The sequence below is a fragment of the Polychytrium aggregatum genome, assembly GCF_025602895.1.
Source record: "Polychytrium aggregatum strain JEL109 chromosome Unknown BJ171scaffold_1, whole genome shotgun sequence".
NCBI classification, from domain to species: domain Eukaryota; kingdom Fungi; phylum Chytridiomycota; class Chytridiomycetes; order Polychytriales; genus Polychytrium; species Polychytrium aggregatum.
In genome coordinates, this window is record NW_026516203.1 from 881838 (window position 1) to 899582 (window position 17745).

General features: G+C 56.4%; 5 protein-coding genes across 5 annotated transcripts; 2 read left to right on the forward strand and 3 right to left on the reverse strand.

Moving 5' to 3' along the window:
• Positions 1-137: 137 nt before the first annotated feature.
• BJ171DRAFT_7151 (uncharacterized protein) lies at positions 138-3359 on the reverse strand. Its single transcript, XM_053115839.1, has 4 exons — positions 2831-3359; positions 2539-2718; positions 760-2444; positions 138-633 (listed from the first exon to the last, which is right to left on the reverse strand). The coding sequence occupies exons 1-4, from the start codon at positions 3174-3176 to the stop codon at positions 451-453; spliced, it is 2394 nt and encodes a 797-aa protein (XP_052971843.1). The 5' UTR covers positions 3177-3359; the 3' UTR covers positions 138-450.
• A 267-nt stretch (positions 3360-3626) lies between these two features.
• BJ171DRAFT_484938 (uncharacterized protein) lies at positions 3627-6761 on the reverse strand. The gene is made up of 5 exons (XM_053109065.1): positions 6707-6761; positions 6127-6548; positions 5895-5978; positions 4753-5652; positions 3627-4551 (listed from the first exon to the last, which is right to left on the reverse strand). The coding sequence occupies exons 2-5, from the start codon at positions 6545-6547 to the stop codon at positions 3854-3856; spliced, it is 2103 nt and encodes a 700-aa protein (XP_052971844.1). The 5' UTR covers position 6548; positions 6707-6761; the 3' UTR covers positions 3627-3853.
• A 162-nt stretch (positions 6762-6923) lies between these two features.
• BJ171DRAFT_594781 (ribosome recycling factor-domain-containing protein) lies at positions 6924-8502 on the forward strand. The gene is made up of 4 exons (XM_053114546.1): positions 6924-7428; positions 7610-7820; positions 8026-8185; positions 8381-8502. The coding sequence occupies exons 1-4, from the start codon at positions 6975-6977 to the stop codon at positions 8459-8461; spliced, it is 906 nt and encodes a 301-aa protein (XP_052971845.1). The 5' UTR covers positions 6924-6974; the 3' UTR covers positions 8462-8502.
• Positions 8503-8653: 151 nt separating this feature from the next.
• On the reverse strand, positions 8654-11876 carry BJ171DRAFT_436933 (RuvB-like 2). Its single transcript, XM_053107964.1, has 11 exons — positions 11834-11876; positions 11666-11735; positions 11214-11411; positions 10885-11081; positions 10537-10643; positions 10282-10375; positions 10055-10178; positions 9827-9921; positions 9313-9681; positions 9044-9116; positions 8654-8896 (listed from the first exon to the last, which is right to left on the reverse strand). The coding sequence occupies exons 1-11, from the start codon at positions 11834-11836 to the stop codon at positions 8829-8831; spliced, it is 1398 nt and encodes a 465-aa protein (XP_052971846.1). The 5' UTR covers positions 11837-11876; the 3' UTR covers positions 8654-8828.
• Positions 11877-14899: 3023 nt separating this feature from the next.
• On the forward strand, positions 14900-17543 carry BJ171DRAFT_7216 (armadillo-type protein). The gene is made up of 10 exons (XM_053115847.1): positions 14900-15161; positions 15322-15492; positions 15605-15771; positions 15976-16026; positions 16174-16236; positions 16312-16416; positions 16498-16545; positions 16733-16870; positions 16986-17135; positions 17281-17543. The coding sequence occupies exons 1-10, from the start codon at positions 14915-14917 to the stop codon at positions 17479-17481; spliced, it is 1341 nt and encodes a 446-aa protein (XP_052971847.1). The 5' UTR covers positions 14900-14914; the 3' UTR covers positions 17482-17543.
• Positions 17544-17745: the final 202 nt, after the last annotated feature.

Here is a 17745-nt window from a genome sequence, read left to right on the forward strand (position 1 = left end):
AAATGAACGATTTGGTTTTTGGAGTGGAATACACATCCATTTATCATTCATCATGACCATCGCCAGGAGGAGGTGACTTGCATCTGTCACCAGCGTGCGCTTGGGATGCTGTGTTTGTGAGCGACACCCCGGTGATACTGATCCTGATGCTGATATATTTCGTCGGCTTTGACGTTTCAAGTGTCCCGGAGACATACCTTTGAAATAAAAACGAGGAATCATGTTCGAAGGCTTCTCGCCCAATACAGACAACTTCCTGACTATACAATATACGGACACGCCTGCGATGGTTCCCTCGTCGGTGGAGTGCATTTGATAATGCCATGCACCCAATAGGTGCTGTTGGATGACTTGACGATGGCCAAGGGTGGAAGGTGCACAGCAGGACAGGAACCACCAGGTTGCGGTGCAGACTTTGCACTGGCGACATGACCAACTTCGATCGGGCTCTCACGGAATCAAGTTGAGCACCTTTGGAGCCAACGGGGCGCATGTGGCGCCGATAAGGAGACTGATGAACGCTATGAAATATGCTGCGACCTCGTGGGTCACGATATTTCGACCCTTTCGCATATGTGGCTTGATAGTTTCGCCATACATCCAGAGGATCAAGGCGGCAAACTCATACACCCACTTTCAGAAGGAAGCCAGAGGCAGTTGCGAGTGAACATTAGAAAGCGATGACAGCTACAGGCTTTTGACACCGAAGTGAGCTGCTGGTGGTGCAGGGTGCATTCCCATTTGGGTTGGGATGCCTACCTGAGTGAAGGGCGATTTGAGCAGGAACGTCGACAGGCATACCAACACCGCAAGCACGAGACAAAAGGCGAAGTAAAGGTACTCGAAGCTTGTGGTTTCGTAATCTTCGAGAATAGATCGACTATACTCTTGGTCGGATCTGTTCGGCTGAGCGGTGGTTTCAACCAGAGGAATGCTTTCGGAGTTTCGATTGCTCTGGGTCTCACTCATCTTGATAACTGCCTCGTTGGATCCACTCTGATTATGGCCGTTACCGTCGACATCGTTTTGTCCGGCATCGCTCTGGGGAGGCTTGACTGTTTTGCTGTTATTTTTTTTAACTTTGACTGCGAGTGAGTGTTTTTCCTCATGGTAATAGAGCGATTGGGCCCTGGTGCGGATACTCTTGGGCGCAATCAGAGCCAAGCCAGCTGCCAGGATCAGGACCGAGGCAAAAATGGCAATGACTTTGGGAAGTATGTTTGGGAAAGTCTCACAAACATAGACGTACCCGATCGAGCTGTGCTGATTTTCAACCAGGAACCACACAGCGATCACGAGGCTGAGCTCCACGAGAGCAAGCAGGCCGAGTTGGTTGAGCACATACTCAGCAGGGCGCCGTTTGATGAGAGCCCACCACTCGTCACGACCGCTTCCGACGGAAAAGACTTCGGCTTCGTCGATAAAGTGATCGGCACAAGGCGCTCCCGAAGGAACAAAGTTGGCTCGGACGAGGAATAGTCGAGCGGCACTCATCGAGATCAAGGGGCCCAGGCCCAGTACAGCAGTGAGCACGGCTGCCACAGCGGCTTCAAGGAGACACTGCAAAGCGCCAGTCCACCATTCATAGGTCTTTTTGCTTGAGAAGGGACCGCCCTCACCGATGTGCTCGGAGTGAGCCTTCCGGAGGTCGTTTACAGGGTCCCGCATTCCCAGAGTGTTGAGCAGGTTCGAGAGCGAGTCTCGGCTGTATCCTGCAACGACAAAGTACATACGCTTCGGACCATTCTCGTTGAGACGCTCGAGGGTATACTTCGCTGCCTTGTAGGCCATATAGTGCCTGAGCAGATCAATCGATACGTTGGTGAAGTCATCGGATACGCTCAAAGCGCTGTTTGAGCCTGAAGCTATGTTATCTTTGAACAGCCACCTCAATAAATCCTTCGGGTCCTGAGGCAGAGCATCAGTTGCAGATACATTGCTGTTGGATTCACCACCGGTGCCAGGGCTCGCAGAGCCATCGGGGGTACTTGGTTGTGGCAAAGCGGCCTGTCCCTGGTCATCGGTGGCATGCTCCCGAGATATATCCTTAAGAGCCAGTCGGATGGAGCTGGCCATAGCCGAAATGGCGCGCTTGTGGGCTCTCCAAATCAGGTCGGGTTCGGAGGTGGATATCTGTGCTTCGCCTTGCCAAGCCTTGAGGTCGCTTACTAGACGCTCGCCCCAAACGTCGATTCCGCTCTTGGGAGATTTGAGCGCATTTTCCCATAAGTAATCCACCATATTGATGAGCTGCTGGCGGGTCATAATACGGATTTTGCTAGCATAGCTTGATATCATATACTTGTTCTCGTTATTTGCAGTCTGTTCATTTTGATACGCTCCGACTCTGTTCGAGCCGGAGTAAATGTGTTTCAACATGCCGTAGCTGGCATGCGCCCACCTTCCTGCCTCCGCTTCCTTGCTCTCCAGTTCTTCATTATCGTCTGATAAAGTGATAGTGATAGCGTCGGCGTGTGAGGTCTCTGACTAAAAATGGGCAGGACAGACGACCGTGACTCGGATATACCGAATACCGACCTGAAGTGCTCGGGACGTCGCTTTTTGTCAAGGGCGGGCCTGGTGGCGCTTGGGAAGAGGCAAGTCCAGGCTGGGGAGGATGGGGCTGGGCCTGAGACGAGCTCGCCTGGGTCGGGTGTGAGTTGGCTTCGGTCTGAGGCGAGCCAGCTTGAGTCTGGGGCGAGCCTTTCTCATCTGGGTCTTCAAGAAGAAAGCAGCCCATCCAAGTTATTGGGCGTGAGGTGTTAGCTCGGTTGTCAGAAAGGAAATTGCTGGCATGTGGGGCGTACGAAACACAGCGAGGACATCGTACTTGGCTTTTGTCTACTCTGGCAGGTTGGAGGCGCCAAGGTGTGCACGCTGCACATGATGCCGGACTCGTTCAGCCAGCCAAGTATGACCCGTTGGTAGACTTTGCCAAGCCATCCTTGGGCCTTGTCTGTCGACTCGGGTTGGATGAAGATGCCGCAGTCGGCAGAGGGCATTTCCAGGGTCTTCACCAGAAAGACGAAGCTAAAGATGCTGATGGCAATGGATGTCAAGTTCTCAGACAAGGCGCCGCCGTTGATGGTTCTTTGCAGGGCAGCGCCAAGGACACCGACGGCGATAAGGGCGCCGTTGTTGTTGTTTAAGTTGCCGCTCGTGGTGGTGCTGCTCATGACGGGCAGGCGAGATTAGGGCGACGCGGCAGAGCACTGGGGAGGGGGGGATGGACAAGCGTGTGCAGGACGACGGCGATCGAGAAAGTCGGTGGGCAACGATCGAATTTATCGGCGAGGAGAGCGGGAAAGACCGGGAAGCAGCCGGGAGGCAGCCGGAGCCGAGACGGCCATGGCCCAGAGCGGTGCGCCAAGCCGCGAATGCGAATGCGAACACGGAAAGCGCACAAGCCGCCGTGTGTACCCGGGCACGTGGCTTGGCGGCCTTTTTGCTGTGTCAAAGCAGCGTGGCGCGGTATCAGCTTTGACACCATCATGATCACCGGCCAGGAAGGGCACCCGTTCCCCGGCCGCCGTGTTTGGAACGACTGCACCTGTTACGTCCGAAACCACCGCCTCTGCGCATCCGTCCAGAAACGAACGCCTGATCTCGGCCTGGATTGCCACCGATACTGACTCGGCACACCAAGCTGGTGCCAGCAATCTATTCACCGCAAGAGGCGAGGAGGGGAATCAAACCGACCGAACCCCTTTGCCAGGCAAGGACGCGGCGCACGACAAAAAAAGTAATCACAGATGAGTGAGGGAAAAAAAAAGTGTGCGAGGTGGAGCCGACGGCGCCGGCGTGCGGCAGCAAATCGCTCGGCTCCGGACGAGCAGGCAGCGCGACGACCCGGTCACGCCAGATCGCCCGCTTCGTCTCGAGGAGGTTCTCGTCCGCGCACGCCCGTGCCATGCTCCCGGTTCGCAAATGAGACATCGATGTGGCTGTCCTGCAGAGACCCAAAGATGCCGGATGACCGGCGCGAGGTCGGCAAGCGAACGCGGACGACGCCTCTCGAGGCTGTGTCCGCATCCGCACCGTGATGGGATTCGTTGGATGAGTGCGTGGCCGGGCCAGAGGCCACTCGTCTGTCGTCCAAAGTGCGGTAGTTCCGATGCGTACCAGCGACGGCGGCCGCGGCGCGTTGTCCTGGCGCGGGCCGGGGGTTGTCGAGCGAGATCACGGCGTCTGGATTGCCCTCGAGGGCCTGCTGGATGGGGTTGGTGTCAAGGACGGCCGCCTCGTGGTTGCCCAGTCGCGAGCGTCCGACGCTGATTCTAAAGTCAGCATCAGAATCCTCGCTCTCGGCCTCCGATGTCTCGGTCTCGGGCCTTCTGTGCTTCTTCTCCTTCTTGTAGAGCCTCTTGAGCAAAGCTTTCTTCTCGTAGCGATCCATACGGTTCTCGATTCTGTTGATCTCGACGACCCACTGGTTCAGAGCGAGCTCGCCAACCATGGAGCCAAGATAGGTCATGGATCCGATTCCGATGAAGATGTACCAGATAAAGATGGTTCGGGAGTGGATGGTGCTAGGCACAAAATCGCCAAAGCCTGGGCCGATGCAGGGAATGAGTTAACAGAGATGCTCGTGCTGACCGCGGCGAGCGATACCAGCAAACCATAGCCCATCAGCGTGGCGAATCTCGCGGTCGCTCTGGGCGCTTCAGCAACACCAGGCCCTCAAGTCCGCTTGAAGACAGGGAGGACTCGCTCTCATGCGATAGCTGCAGCGGTGACGAAAGTGATGCCTACCAATGGTTGCCAACGAACAGAACGAAAAGTAGATGCCTTCGAGGTAGGACCATCCTTCCAGGTTGGAATAAATGTATCCAAATCCAAAGATGTTGGCTGCAACGAGGGCGACGGCAACGTATACCTGGACGATCACCGTCCTTCGGGTCTCCTTGATGACATCGTCGTGGTGCAGATCGCCCGCCACAATGGTCAGTGTCGGGAAGTTGGAGTCTGCGCCAAAGCGGGTGATCGTGGCACGCTTCTGCAGCTCCAGAGCCGACGTTGTGCGCGACCGCTCGAGCTTCAAAGGAGCATGAATGGCCTCCGAGCCAGGGTGTGGAGACCGTGATCGCGACTGGTCGTCCCAGGAGCGGGAGCGCGGGATCCGCATCGACGACCGACCGATTCGTTCGTGGCTGGGCTGTCGTCGTTGCGGATCCTGTCCGTGGAGTGAGGGCGATGACAAATTGGACTCGCCCCACTGCACCTCCTGTGAAACACCAAACTTCTTAGCCAGCTGCGAGGCCAGCTGGTGTGTCAGGAGCTCGAGCACGACCTGGCGGATCGAGAAGATGTTGGCGCCGACAAGCAGCATGCCAAACGATGCAAAGATCGGGAAAAACGCAATGCCGTAGACGGTCTTGGGGTAAAAGTCACCGAATCCGATCGTCGTGAGTGTGGTGACTGTCCAGTACATGGCATCGTCAAAGTCCCAGCCCTCGAGATGGCCGTAGAGCATGCCACCAAAGACAGTGTATGCGATGGAGACCATCGTCAGCAAGCTCAGCTGGCGCTGCGAAGGCGACAGTTCGTGGACGACATATACGTAGTTCTGGTTCCGGTTGAGATGCTGCTGCCAGACCATGGCCATGGCGACTACGAGGGAGCTGACGCCGCTGGCGAGGCTGCATCCGAAGCCTGTTGGGTGGCAATGGGCCAAGGAAGGTGTTACCACGGGATGCTCAGGAGTGGCAGAGGCAACACCGACATCTCGGGGAACATGGCTGTGCTGCAACTGCAACCTCAGTTTCCGTCCTGCTTGCACTCATCACGCCACAACGTCTGAGGCACGGTAGCCCCGACCAGACCACGCCAGAGTAGATCTGATCAGACCATGCCAAAACTAAGTGAGGGGAGCTCCTTGGCTGCGGGACACTGACCTTCTGTGTACGAATAGTTTGCGTCGGGTGCGGGGGCCTTTGCAAACAGGATAAACAGGATCGATATCATGATGGCGGTGATGCCTGAGCGGAGTACTGGGTTAGTGGAGCTGTCGCGGAGGGGAAGGTTGGGGTGGGGGCGGCGGAGCAAGTTTGGCTGGCCTGGAGGCCAGGAACAGCATCGGCTCGCGGCGGCTCGCGGCGGCTCGGCAGCATCCATCAGAGCACCCACCCTGGCAGAAGGAGCTGAAGATGATCAGTCTTGTGGTCCACTTGAGCTTCTTCTCGAGCATCCGGATGAAGAGCGACACCGATCCAAGCAGCCCAAAGAGCAGCGAGACGAGCGAGAAAATCGTCACCCACGGGGGCGTGTAATAGACGACGGTATCGACCGGGTGGTGCGGGCGCAAGAGCCCATACCCATCGTCGTCGACGGCCTTGGAGATCGAGATCCAGCCTGGGACGGCGATGGCCTGGATGTTGAGGAAGGTCGAGATGGGCAGCAGGATGCCCATCAGCAGCGGGAAGAAGCGCTTCAGGGAAGGGGTGACATCCAGATGTCCGCTCGAGCTGTCGTTGTCGTCATGGACGCCGTCGCTCGACAGAGAGCTTGACCGCTGTCCGTGCAGCAGGGGGAGTGTGGAGGACGACATTCTGGTGTGGAGGTGTGGCAAGATGCAATCAGCGTCCAAGGTCGAGACGAGCATGACGAGGAAGGACGCTGCTCAGTCTGGGAGGGAACTGACGACGCTTTTGAGAGCCCGATGGCCCGTAGCTCGCCTGCACTGTGCTGATGCTTTGCCCATGCATACCTCTGGCGGCCGTCCGGTGCCTTGCAGGCGATGGTTGATTTCCGACCAACTGGATGAGAGACAGACAAGAAACGCATAAACCGGGAGATCCTTGCGTCTTGTGGCGCGGCAAGACGCAAGGACGCAAGACGCAAGAGCAGCAAGGCGCAAGAGCAGCAAGAAAACAGATCAGCGAAGGCAAGACCACACCAAAACAACCACCATCACACTCTCACTCTCTCGCTCTTCCTCCCACTCGCTCGTACATTTGGCGCTGGACGCACCCGCCATGAATCCCGTCCGCACCGCGTCCCGCTCTCTTTTGCGCTCCCTGAGGGCCTCTGCAGTTAAGCCGCTGGCTTTGGCCATCCGATCCTGCTCGGCCGTCCCGTGCGCCAGTTTGCATCAATCGATGATCCATCCAGCCGCAATCGCAACCGCAGTCCCGCGCTCCCTGTGCATCGCTTCGCAGATTCGCGGATACGCTAGCAAGAAGCAGCCAAAGGGCGGCAAGGGCAAGGGCGGCAAGGGTGGCAAGAAAGTCGAAGATGACGGCGACGATGCCGATTTTGCCGACGAGGAGCACGATCGCCCCAAGGGCAAGAAGGGTCGATTTGCCGAGACGTCGCCCGCATCATCCGAGGCCCTCTACGACATTCAAAAGTGCAAGAGCCAGCTACAGCGGGTCCTGGGCAAGTTCAAGGCCGACCTGGGCGAGATTCGCATGGGCCGCGCAAACCCAGGTAGGTTATTCCTGATGTCCATGCGCTATCGCGCCTGAGCTTGGGAGATGCATTCGGACCAGATCGTGTCTCATGGGGTCCGAGACGCACGAGTGGACAAAGATGAGACACTGCCGAAGGTTTGGTCTGAGGCAAGCTTGCCCAACTAAAGATTGCACTGCCATTGTTTCGGCAACCTCAGCGATTCTCGAGAAAGTCGTCGTCAAACATGGCAACCAAAACGCCCCGCTCACATCCGTCGCTCAAGTGACCATCAAGGACCCGCAGACCCTCCTCGTCAACGTCAATGACGCTGAGTTTGTCACGCAAGTCGTCAAGGCGCTGCAAGAAGCCAACCTGGGTCTGAATCCCCAGAGGGATGAGAACAACGTCATCCGGGTCCCTATTCCAAAGTGAGTGCTCCTTTTCTCCCACGAAGGAAAGGCGCATTTGTTTCACTGGAGGGAAAGCTCGTGGAAACGCTGTCGAGTGGCAAAGTTTCGGTGTCGGCGCCAGCATCTGCTGCAGCACTTTGTTGCGGAGATGTGCTCGCCGTCTATCTCCCTTTCGCCCGTACTCATCGTCGCTCTGTTTGCCGTCGGCTCGGATCGGTAACAGAGCAAGCAAAGAAACCAAGGATAATCTCATCAAGTCCCTGAACGACATGGCTGAAAAGACCAAGAAGTCGCTGCGGTCCGCCCGAGCCGATGCCCGATCGGATATGAAGAGGGGCATGGAGGACAGCTCCGAGGATCTCCAAAAGTCGATGGATAAACAGGTTCGGCATGCTTTTCTTGTCGCGTTGAGGGAGAGAGAGGGAACGAATAGGGAAAGAGTTGATGCGCCACTATCCTCCCTATCCTGCCATATTATCGCTCCTTGGCCTGTGTGGTATTTGCATATGCGAGACAACGCCGCCGGACAGAGTTCCTGAATCCACGTTTGTCTGGTTTGCGGCTGCATTTCATTCCAGATCCAGGCCGAGTTTGACGCCGCCTCAAAAGAAGTAGACACTTTGCTCCTGAATAAACAGAATGAGATCCGAAAGGCATAGTGCGCACGAGACATACTAACACCAACACCAACACCAACACCAACACCAATACCAACACCAACACCAACACCAACACCAACACCAACACCAACACCAACACCAACACCAACACCAACACCAACACCAACACCAACACCAACACCAACACCAACACCAACACCAACACCAACGACCCCCAGATATCCCTTTCTACTCCTGGATATCTGATCGTCAACTGCTCTTGGAAGGACTGTATTTGCTGCTATTGCGCCTCCCAAATACAAAAGCCAATAAATATGTGCATGTATGGAGTAGCCAAGCTGACGGCCGAGTGTCGAAGGTCGAGTGTCGGACATGTACGCGCAGCTAGTTCTTGGATGGCCATTGCTCAGACATCGACATCCATCTTGTTTTCGACGCTGTTGAACATGAACTGCTCTTGGAACTCCTTGAGATCTGGATGAGACAACAGAGGTATCCGGCAGATGTGAATAACGTGTCGCCGACTGTTTACCAATACCTCTTGGACTGCAGATGCGCAGATGCGCAGATGGGGACGAACGAGCGGACTGACACAAGGTGCTCGCGCTGTGCGGTCCTTACATTGAACAGAGCGCTTTTCATCCAAGAAGAGCGAGTACACTCGCTTGATATCCTCGACATCGACTTCGGTGGCCTGTGTCGGGTTATGATAGATTCAATAAAGTGGTCAGTGGCAGCCAACAATCCTCGGGGTCCGAGACCGATCCAGACTCGATACATCAATGGACAATGCCGTGAATCAGCCCAGCGATGCGTTGAGGCAGTTCAGCAATAATCAGAGGCACAAAGAAGGGAATCCTCGTCTAAACAGGGAACGGGGGTCAAATCACCTTTCTCTTGCGAGCAACCAGCGACGACGCCGTGATAAGGTGGATGGCATAGCGTAGGGACGTTTCGAGGCCAATCTTTGTCAAAACGTCCTTGGCATCATCGGTCATGTCGACATCCTCCTCCTCGCATCGAATGCCGATGATCTGCCGAACCTCCTTCTCGGAGTACGAGCCCGTGCTGATGATCAGCGCTCGGTCGAGAAGATCGATTGGGATGCCGTGGGGTGATCGATAGTCTGTGCCACGGATGCGAGTGTAGCCACGGTTCGAGGCCATGATAACCACGGGGGCCATGTCGTCCTCGAGTGCGCGGTTGAGGAACGAGAAACACTCGATATCGAGCATATGGACCTCGTCGATGAAGAGCACCTGCATCAGGCAAGTCAGATGTCAGGGCGATGGAGCGCTACATGGAGCACTACGAGCAAGGACGGCATGATCCTATTGCAGCCTCCAGACTGTTTCTTGGGCGGCCCGGCAGATATGAGCAACTGAACATGCGTTGTACACCTACACCAGGCACAATCTCGGCCTTGCCCTCTTCGCGCCACTCGGCGACCTTGGCGTTGATTTGATCGCGCACCTCGGGCTTGATTTCGCCGGTATCACCTGCAAACACGAGATTCGATTGCGCTGCAAATTGAGCATGTATGTGCTACACACCACTTTGGGCGGCAGGCAACTAGAGCCGAACAAAGTCGCAGGGTAGTCGAAGGTACATTACTCGACTCGCTCGACATACCGGAGAAGAGCGCCAAAAATCCCTGTGATCGGCTGTTGATGACATCGATTTCGTGAAGAGTCACGGTATGGACGACCTCCTTGCGTTTTTGCAACTCGCCCTCGGGGCATTGTACGAAGCGGGTCTGGAGCATGGAGGGTGGGAGAGGAGGCAATCCATTCGCCCGTGGGTCAGAGCCTACAGCCACACAAGACTAAATGCTTGGTGGCTCGATCGCCTCAACCAACCTCAGGGCCAGAAGCGTCATAATCGCGGGAGCGCGTGAAGGATCGGCCGAGCTTGGTGATCTTGCCGGTGGCCTTATCGATGGTGATAACATCGCTGGTTGGATTCAGCACAGATAATCAAACCGTGAACAGAGGTGTGCCGAACATGTCGAATCATTAGCTGATGCTGGCCGATTGGATGACGCTGGTCGTAATCATGCACCTGCACATCGCACACGCCCGAACAGCGCCGATGAGTCGCCACCGCCTACCCACCCAGCAGTAGCCTTCTCTTTGTTGAGAGACTCGATCATCTTTTGGCCCAGGTCGTAGACCGTCTCCATCTCGGTGGTCTTCAGAGTCAGCTTGCCTGACTTGGCGCCCTGTTCGGTGGGATGCCGTTGGTGGGCTCAGTTTCCATCACAGAGTCTCGGCGTGGCAGTTGCATTCCCTTCGGCATGCACAGAGCGAGTCCGTTTCGGGTGCATCCAGGCTGTCTCTCGCCAATCCGATCCGTGCGACTCGCACACCGACTGACTGGCTGGTCGCCGATCGAGATGCCGACAGAACACGCTGTGCAAGCCATGTCCTGGCTTGGTGCCCACGAGCTCCCAGCATACATACCGCACCAGTGGCCGATCGATCGACCTGGATTTCGACAATCTCGCCTTCGATCAGTTCGGTTTCCTCCTTGATCCGGACGCCAATCGATCGGCGGAAGGCCTGTGTGAGTGCTTCGGTCTTTGACATCTCGAGCGAGAACACTTCTGAGGCCGCAATCATCGTGAAGGGCACATCGGTGCCGAGAGCCTGAGCCATTCCTACAGATCAGACCCAGCCATCCACCCAGGCCATTCATGTGTTAGAGCGGTCGCTGGAGCGCCTGATATCCGACCCGCCATCTCGACGGCTGCCTCCCTCCTCTCAGCGACCGAAAGTGTGCAGCCACTGACCCATGGCGATGGCCGTCTTTCCGGTTCCGGGCGGGCCGGCCATGAGAATGGCACGGCCGGCGATTTTGCCCTCCTTGATCATCTCCAGGATGATGCCGGCGCCTTTGCGCGCCTGCAGCTGGCCGACCATGCCCTGGGATGTCGTTCTGGGCTCGAGCGCATCGTCAAGACCCAGGCCACGGATGTGCGAGTGAGCGCCTGTGTTTCCGTGGAGAGGATCGAGTCGTAGCGCGTGGTAAAGATGAGCTGGATGAGCAAAAGCAAAGTTCCCTCATAGAGAGAACCGACGGCATGGCAGGCCAAGCTGCCTATCAACACATATAGCTCGACTCAGGACGGCATGTCCGCGGGGGAACCGCACCGATCGGACAATGATTTTGTGGTACGGAGTAACGGGATTTCCGTCGCGGCGGGTCGGGTAAAGGACCGACTTGGTGATGCCATGATCGTACCTATGCGCTCGATCCGGGTGAGATCTTTGACTTCCTGGCTTCCGGGAATCGTAGGATTGGTGGTGGCGGCCTGATCGGCAGGAATGAAGAGCGATGGCTCAGTGTACCGATGCGCGCCATTCTGAGCGAGATGATCCCCTGCCCGAGACGCATGCAGCGGCTCCTTACCATCTTGACTATGTTATGGTCTGGCGATCGGATGGGCGGTGAGGTGGAGATTCTGCGAGTTCCGGCAGGTCAAGAAATCCCTGGCGCCCAGCAGCCACAGCGAGGCCAGCCACGCCATGGCTCACACGTGCGCAGTGGTTCTGTGTCGCAGCGGCACGTGGCGCTGCACAGACCCAACTCCGCTTGCGGTGGCGGGAGGCGCGCCGGGATGCACTCATTCTCACAGACAGAATCCGCCCTCCACCTGCTCTCGCTCTGGGGCTGGACCTGGCTATGGCTCTGGGCCTGGATCGAGAATGCAAGGCTGAGGGAGGTCTTCGTGGAAAGGATGTGAGGATGGGGCGTGAGAACAGTGGACATCGAGCACATCCAGGCCAAGGACAACATCACGGCGGAAGTACTGCGTTGGAAGCATCACCATGGCGGCGCTGCAATGGCGGCAGCTGAGAGCGCGGCCGAGAAAAGATTGCACCGTGTTGAAGAAAAATGGAATACATCGTCTCACTCGGACAAACGCTGCATAGTCAGATCATATCACAAGTGGGTCAAATCGCTTCCCTGTGTGAGGGAGATGCATAGAGTGAGTGGGCACGATGGGGACCAGCGAGCCACTGCAGATGCAATCACTGCAGGTCAGAGCAAAGACAGATCCCGAATGAGGGAGGAAGAAACCAGGGCAAAGAGCAATATCGCTTCAAGACCCCGGCGAGGGGATGATATAGGCTTTGAATGCCGATCAAAGTCGTCTGATTCACACAACCCACACAACCCACACAAGTCGTCCGTGTGTGAAGGTGTCCCGTTTCGAAAAAAGCTCGCTGTATAATGCTGCTGCCTTGGATTACGCGATTCCAGCAGTCGATCATGGCAGCTGTGTCCGCCGATCGGTTTGCCTTGCCCATCTTCTCCTTCGTCTGGACCCAAGTCGTGGCGGCTGTCTTTGCAACGCCGCCGCTCGATATCCATCTGCTGTCGTTCGGCAGAGCTCTCTGCTGCAATCCGCTGTATTCTCTGTCTCCTTCCCTGCCGCTTCTGCTGTTGCCGCTCAAGTTCCCGGCCAGCAGCGCCGCCTCGCTCCTGCCCGGGCTCTCGCCAGTCCTCGCGCACTGCCTCGCATCCCGCGGCCTTTCGGCGTGTTTCCCGCTCGCCCTGGCCCTTGGGCATCTCCCTCCATCGCCCGCGGCTCGCCTCGGATTCATCGACGGTCGGAATCTTACTCCCTCGGCCTCCTATCATCCTTCTGGCGTCGTGTTCAACCCGATCCCTCGCTCTCGCCACCGTTCCAGCGCGGCGATCACCTTTGCCATGTCGACCTTTCGCGAGGCCACATCAGCCTTCTTTCCTCTCGATATCAGGAGCCACGAGGAGCTTTCAAAAAACTCGCTTCCTCCCGACCCGAGCCTCCTCCTGCCGATGGCGCACCATCCCAACCCGACCTTTTTGCTCCTGTCGAACGGAGTCAAGCCTGCAGGAGGAATGATTGGCGATCCCTCAGATCAGCTCCCGCGGCATCTCCAGCCGCAGCCCACCATGCCCTCGCCCGCGTTCCTTTCGTCCCAGGCCACCAGCGCCCCGTCGCGCTCGATCCTGAGCAACCACGGCGCCTTGAACCAGAACGACATGTGCTCGCTCTGGTCGGCCTTTGAGACGCTCAAGCTGGATGGCGACTACAGCGACTCACCGTAACGTATCCATTCTGTTTCTCCGCTTCACTGAACTTGCGGCCTCGGACAACTCCCCCTCCCTCATCGGGCCACTCATCGGGGCGCCTACATCGCAAGACTTGATTGCGACAGCTCGCTCGAATCGTTTGAGCTGTCTTTGCATGCCTTTTTTTTTCCATGATCCGACGCGCTGACTCGATCTGCATTCTCCGCCTCGCCTCTGACTGCGATCCTCTTGATCCCGAGGCAGAATGGTACCGTCAGACGACCGCCATCTGGTCTACTCTGGCCCGTCAAGCTCCACATCGCTCATTAGCGAGCAGTACCGTGACAAAATACGCGACGACATGCTGCATATTCCCGGCACCATCGCAGGTGGGCTACTGCAGCACGACGCTGCCCCTGAGCCCCTGAGCCCCTGAGATCCGTGACAGGACACATGATGAGTTTCTGCACGCGTCGGCTTTGTCCTGCTGGGTTTCACGCGGCACAGCATCGCGTCGTAGCGTCCGTGTCGCTGTAGACTGTCTGGTTGCCGCTAGTTTGCTGCGCGATATCACGCCTCTGCTTCTCATCTGTATTGATCTGTATCTATCTGTATCTATCTGTGTGCATCCTGCTCCGGCTGCACTCGATTTGATTCATCTGAACGTGTGCCTCAAAGATCCGCTCTTTCCGTTCATGAAGATGAAGGTATATGGGGCTCCCTATCGACAGCTTGTGCTGCAGACTTTGTTTGCCTTGATGGACCAGTCGCCCTTACTCATCGACCCACTGCTCGCAGCCGTTGGATATCCTGGAAGGAGAGCCACAGGCGGGCTTACCCAAAAAGTCGCAGCTCCATCCGAGTGCCGCCTGGAGACCAGAGATCGACTTTGACCACACTGGTATGTGTCCTCCAACACTCGTCTGATAGTGCGTGTTGGAGACTCGGGATGGAAGGACGGTACGCCTCGCTCACTGCTCACTGCTCACTGCTCACTGCCATTTGACCATGCCTGCATTGCTTTATCACTTTGTATGGCCTTATTTGCCGATTTTAGCTCCGTCGCCGGCTCCACTGGTCGGCTTGCATCCGGGTATCTCAGTGGGTGCCCCTCCGTACCACAATCGCCCGATCCTGGCGGACCGACCCTATATCGACGAGCTAAAACGCTCCGAGTCGATGCTGGCGATGCACATATCTCCTGGGATGCATACTCCCTACGGCATCGAGAGTATGGTGGGGCATCAGCCGTGCATTCAGCCATGCATTCAGCCACCACCACCGCCGCCGCCGCCGCCATCATTTGTGCCTCCCGAGTATGCCATCAAGCCCAGCGTGTGCAAGTTCTTTCAGCAGGGCTACTGCAAGAGCGGCGATCGCTGCCAGTACCTTCATGTCCCGGCCACCAGCGGCAACGCCAGAGGCAATCCGATGCCGGGCACGTCGTTCTTTAGCGATTATCCTGCTCCTCCACCACCGCCGCACATCGATCACCCCTCGAACCTCGGTCTCGGCCTCAACATGGGCCATACCTTTCCGCGATATTATGGCATCGCAACCGCCCCCATCTTCCACCCGGCCCAATTCAAGCCCGTGACTCAGCATCACATTCCCGAGGCACCTGGGGTGTCCAAACCCCCACCGACAAGGCCTCATAAAAAGTACCACCCCGAGGACGGTATGTGATCCCACGAGGCAATGGTCGATCGATAATACATGAGGACAACCCAGCAGATGGTGGTATTGCTGGATGGGAGCCCTTGCGCGTCAAGCCAACCGGCGCCATCTCGCATAGCTATGGTCTGTTTACTGACTCGCTTGTCTGCTCACGCTCCCAGCCAACCGATTTTTCGGCGTCAACTTGGAAGACTACATCGGAAACATCTACTCACTGTGCAAGGACCAATATGGCTGCAGATTCCTCCAAAAGAAGCTCGAGGAAAACAGCGAGCAGTACCTCAACATTGTTTTCCACGAGGTCATTCCCCATATTGTCGAGCTCATGACAGGTACAAACCAATGCTCTACATGATTCTCAATCAAAGGGACTTGCAAATGGCGGCCTTCACAACCTCAAAAGAAGGCGGTGGGGTGTCGAGTTCTGATCTCTGTCTGCCACAGACCCCTTTGGAAACTATCTGTGCCAGCGTCTCTTGGAGCACTGCAACGAAGAACATAGAAACATCTTTGTCAAATCCGTCTCGCCTGAGCTTATATCCATCTCGCTCAACATGCATGGCACCAGGGCTGTGCAAAAAATGATCGAATCATGCACCAACCCACATCAGGTGAGAGCAGAGAACTCGGGTTCCTGGACGAGGCTGCCTCTCCCAGAGCCAGAGCCAGAGCCAGAGCCAGAGCCAGAGCCAGAGCCAGAGCCAGAGCCAGAGCCAGAGCCAGAGCCAGAGCCAGAGCCAGAGCCAGAGCCAGAGCCAGAGCCACGATTGCATCACATGATTTCAATATCCCATTAATCTGCCTCTTCCCGTCAGATCCGACTTATTGTCATGGCACTCAATATGAACGTTGTCACGCTGGTTAAGGTGGGCAGCGATGATGTTCGCGCGGGAGTGCGCTTGAGCGAGTTGGTCAAGCTGTGTGTCCCTGCATCCGTGGTTCAGCCTCGCATAAATTTCAGCTTTTCGTATTGCACCAACATCAATGTCTGCACTCACAATCTGCCAATCCAGGACCTGAACGGGAATCACGTCATTCAAAAGTGCCTCAACCGCCTATCACCGGAGCACAACCAGGTAGATTGTGGAGACACAGCATCTGCGTCGTGGTAATGGAGACGGATTCGATATTGACATTGGATTCCGATGTAGTTCATTTACAACGCTGTCACCAAAAACTGCGTCGAGATCGCTACGCACCGACATGGCTGCTGTGTGTTCCAGCGCTGCATTGACTATGCGACTGACGAACAGAGGGTAAGGCGGGGCTCTCAGTGCGCGGCCAGTTTCTCGTATCTGTTGGATCCAGCATGACCGCGATGCTCTTTTCGCCAACAGAAACAACTCTCCCGTGCCGTGACGTCCGAGGCACTGACCTTGGTTCAGGTGAGGACTGGAACTATGTAGCATTGGCCGGCCCGAGGCGGATCTCGGGCAGATGATCGGCGGCGGAGGGCCTCATTTGAATTGACGTTCGGTCTCGGATAGGCTGCGGGAAAATTGAGGGGGGGGGTGGAGCTTTTCAAGATGTAGCTACTCACTGACTGCCGGTGTGCCCGTGCCTTCATTCCAGGACCCGTTCGGAAATTATGTGATCCAATACGTCTTGGATCTCGGCGAGCAGCGATTTGCCGATCCGTTGATTCGCCGATTCATTGGGCACATTTGCTTGCTCTCGGTGCAAAAGTTCAGCTCAAACGTGATGGAAAAGGTTCGTGGGTTGGCTGGCTGTGGTATTGGCCGTCGGACGACAGCAGTAGCAGGCCGAGTAACCTTCTGCACGACGCTGATGTCGATGCCGATGCTGACGCTGATACTCTTGCCAGTGCATCTCTGTGGCCGAACCTCGCACGAGAAAGGCGCTGATCGACGAGTTGCTGAACAAGGAGCGGCTGGAGAAGCTGCTGAGGGACTCCTTTGGCAACTATGTGGTTCAAACAGCGCTGGACTATGCCAACCCCACTCAGCGAGCGCAGGTACGTGGTGTCGGTGCTCGAGGGTCGATGTTGCTTGAACGAGTGTCTGGGCGACCGCATAACCCATACCAGCCGAGCGATACGATTTGTTCGGACGACTGACGGATTGCTCTGTCCCCGCTGACCTCTTGGCGCTTGAATATAGCTTGTCGAATGCATCAAGCCGTGCCTGATGTCCATCCGCAGTACTCCACACGGCAAGCGCATACACAACAAACTGTATCAAGAGCGAGCGCGACAGCAAGCCAACAGCCAGCGTGAAGTTGGGTCTGTCGAGCTGAGCCAGTTCCAGGGACTCATGAACTTTGACTCTTCGTCGATCGACACCATGCGCTACTCTATCTGATTCTGTACATAATTAAGCCTGCACCCCGGGTCCCATCCTTCCTGCTAGACAGCTACACTCCTCGGTTCCGCCATGTACCCGAGAGCTTCTCAGCTCCGTTGACCGGCGGCGGTTCCACATTGGCTCAACCAAGACGGCAAAGATTTTCTCCCCTTTTCTCCCCGATAGATTTAATAACTCGAGCACTGATTTCTTTCCATTTCCTTCCTCGCGGTGATATACTTGCTTTCCGCGCCTCTCCCTTCACACTGTTTTGATATTTCA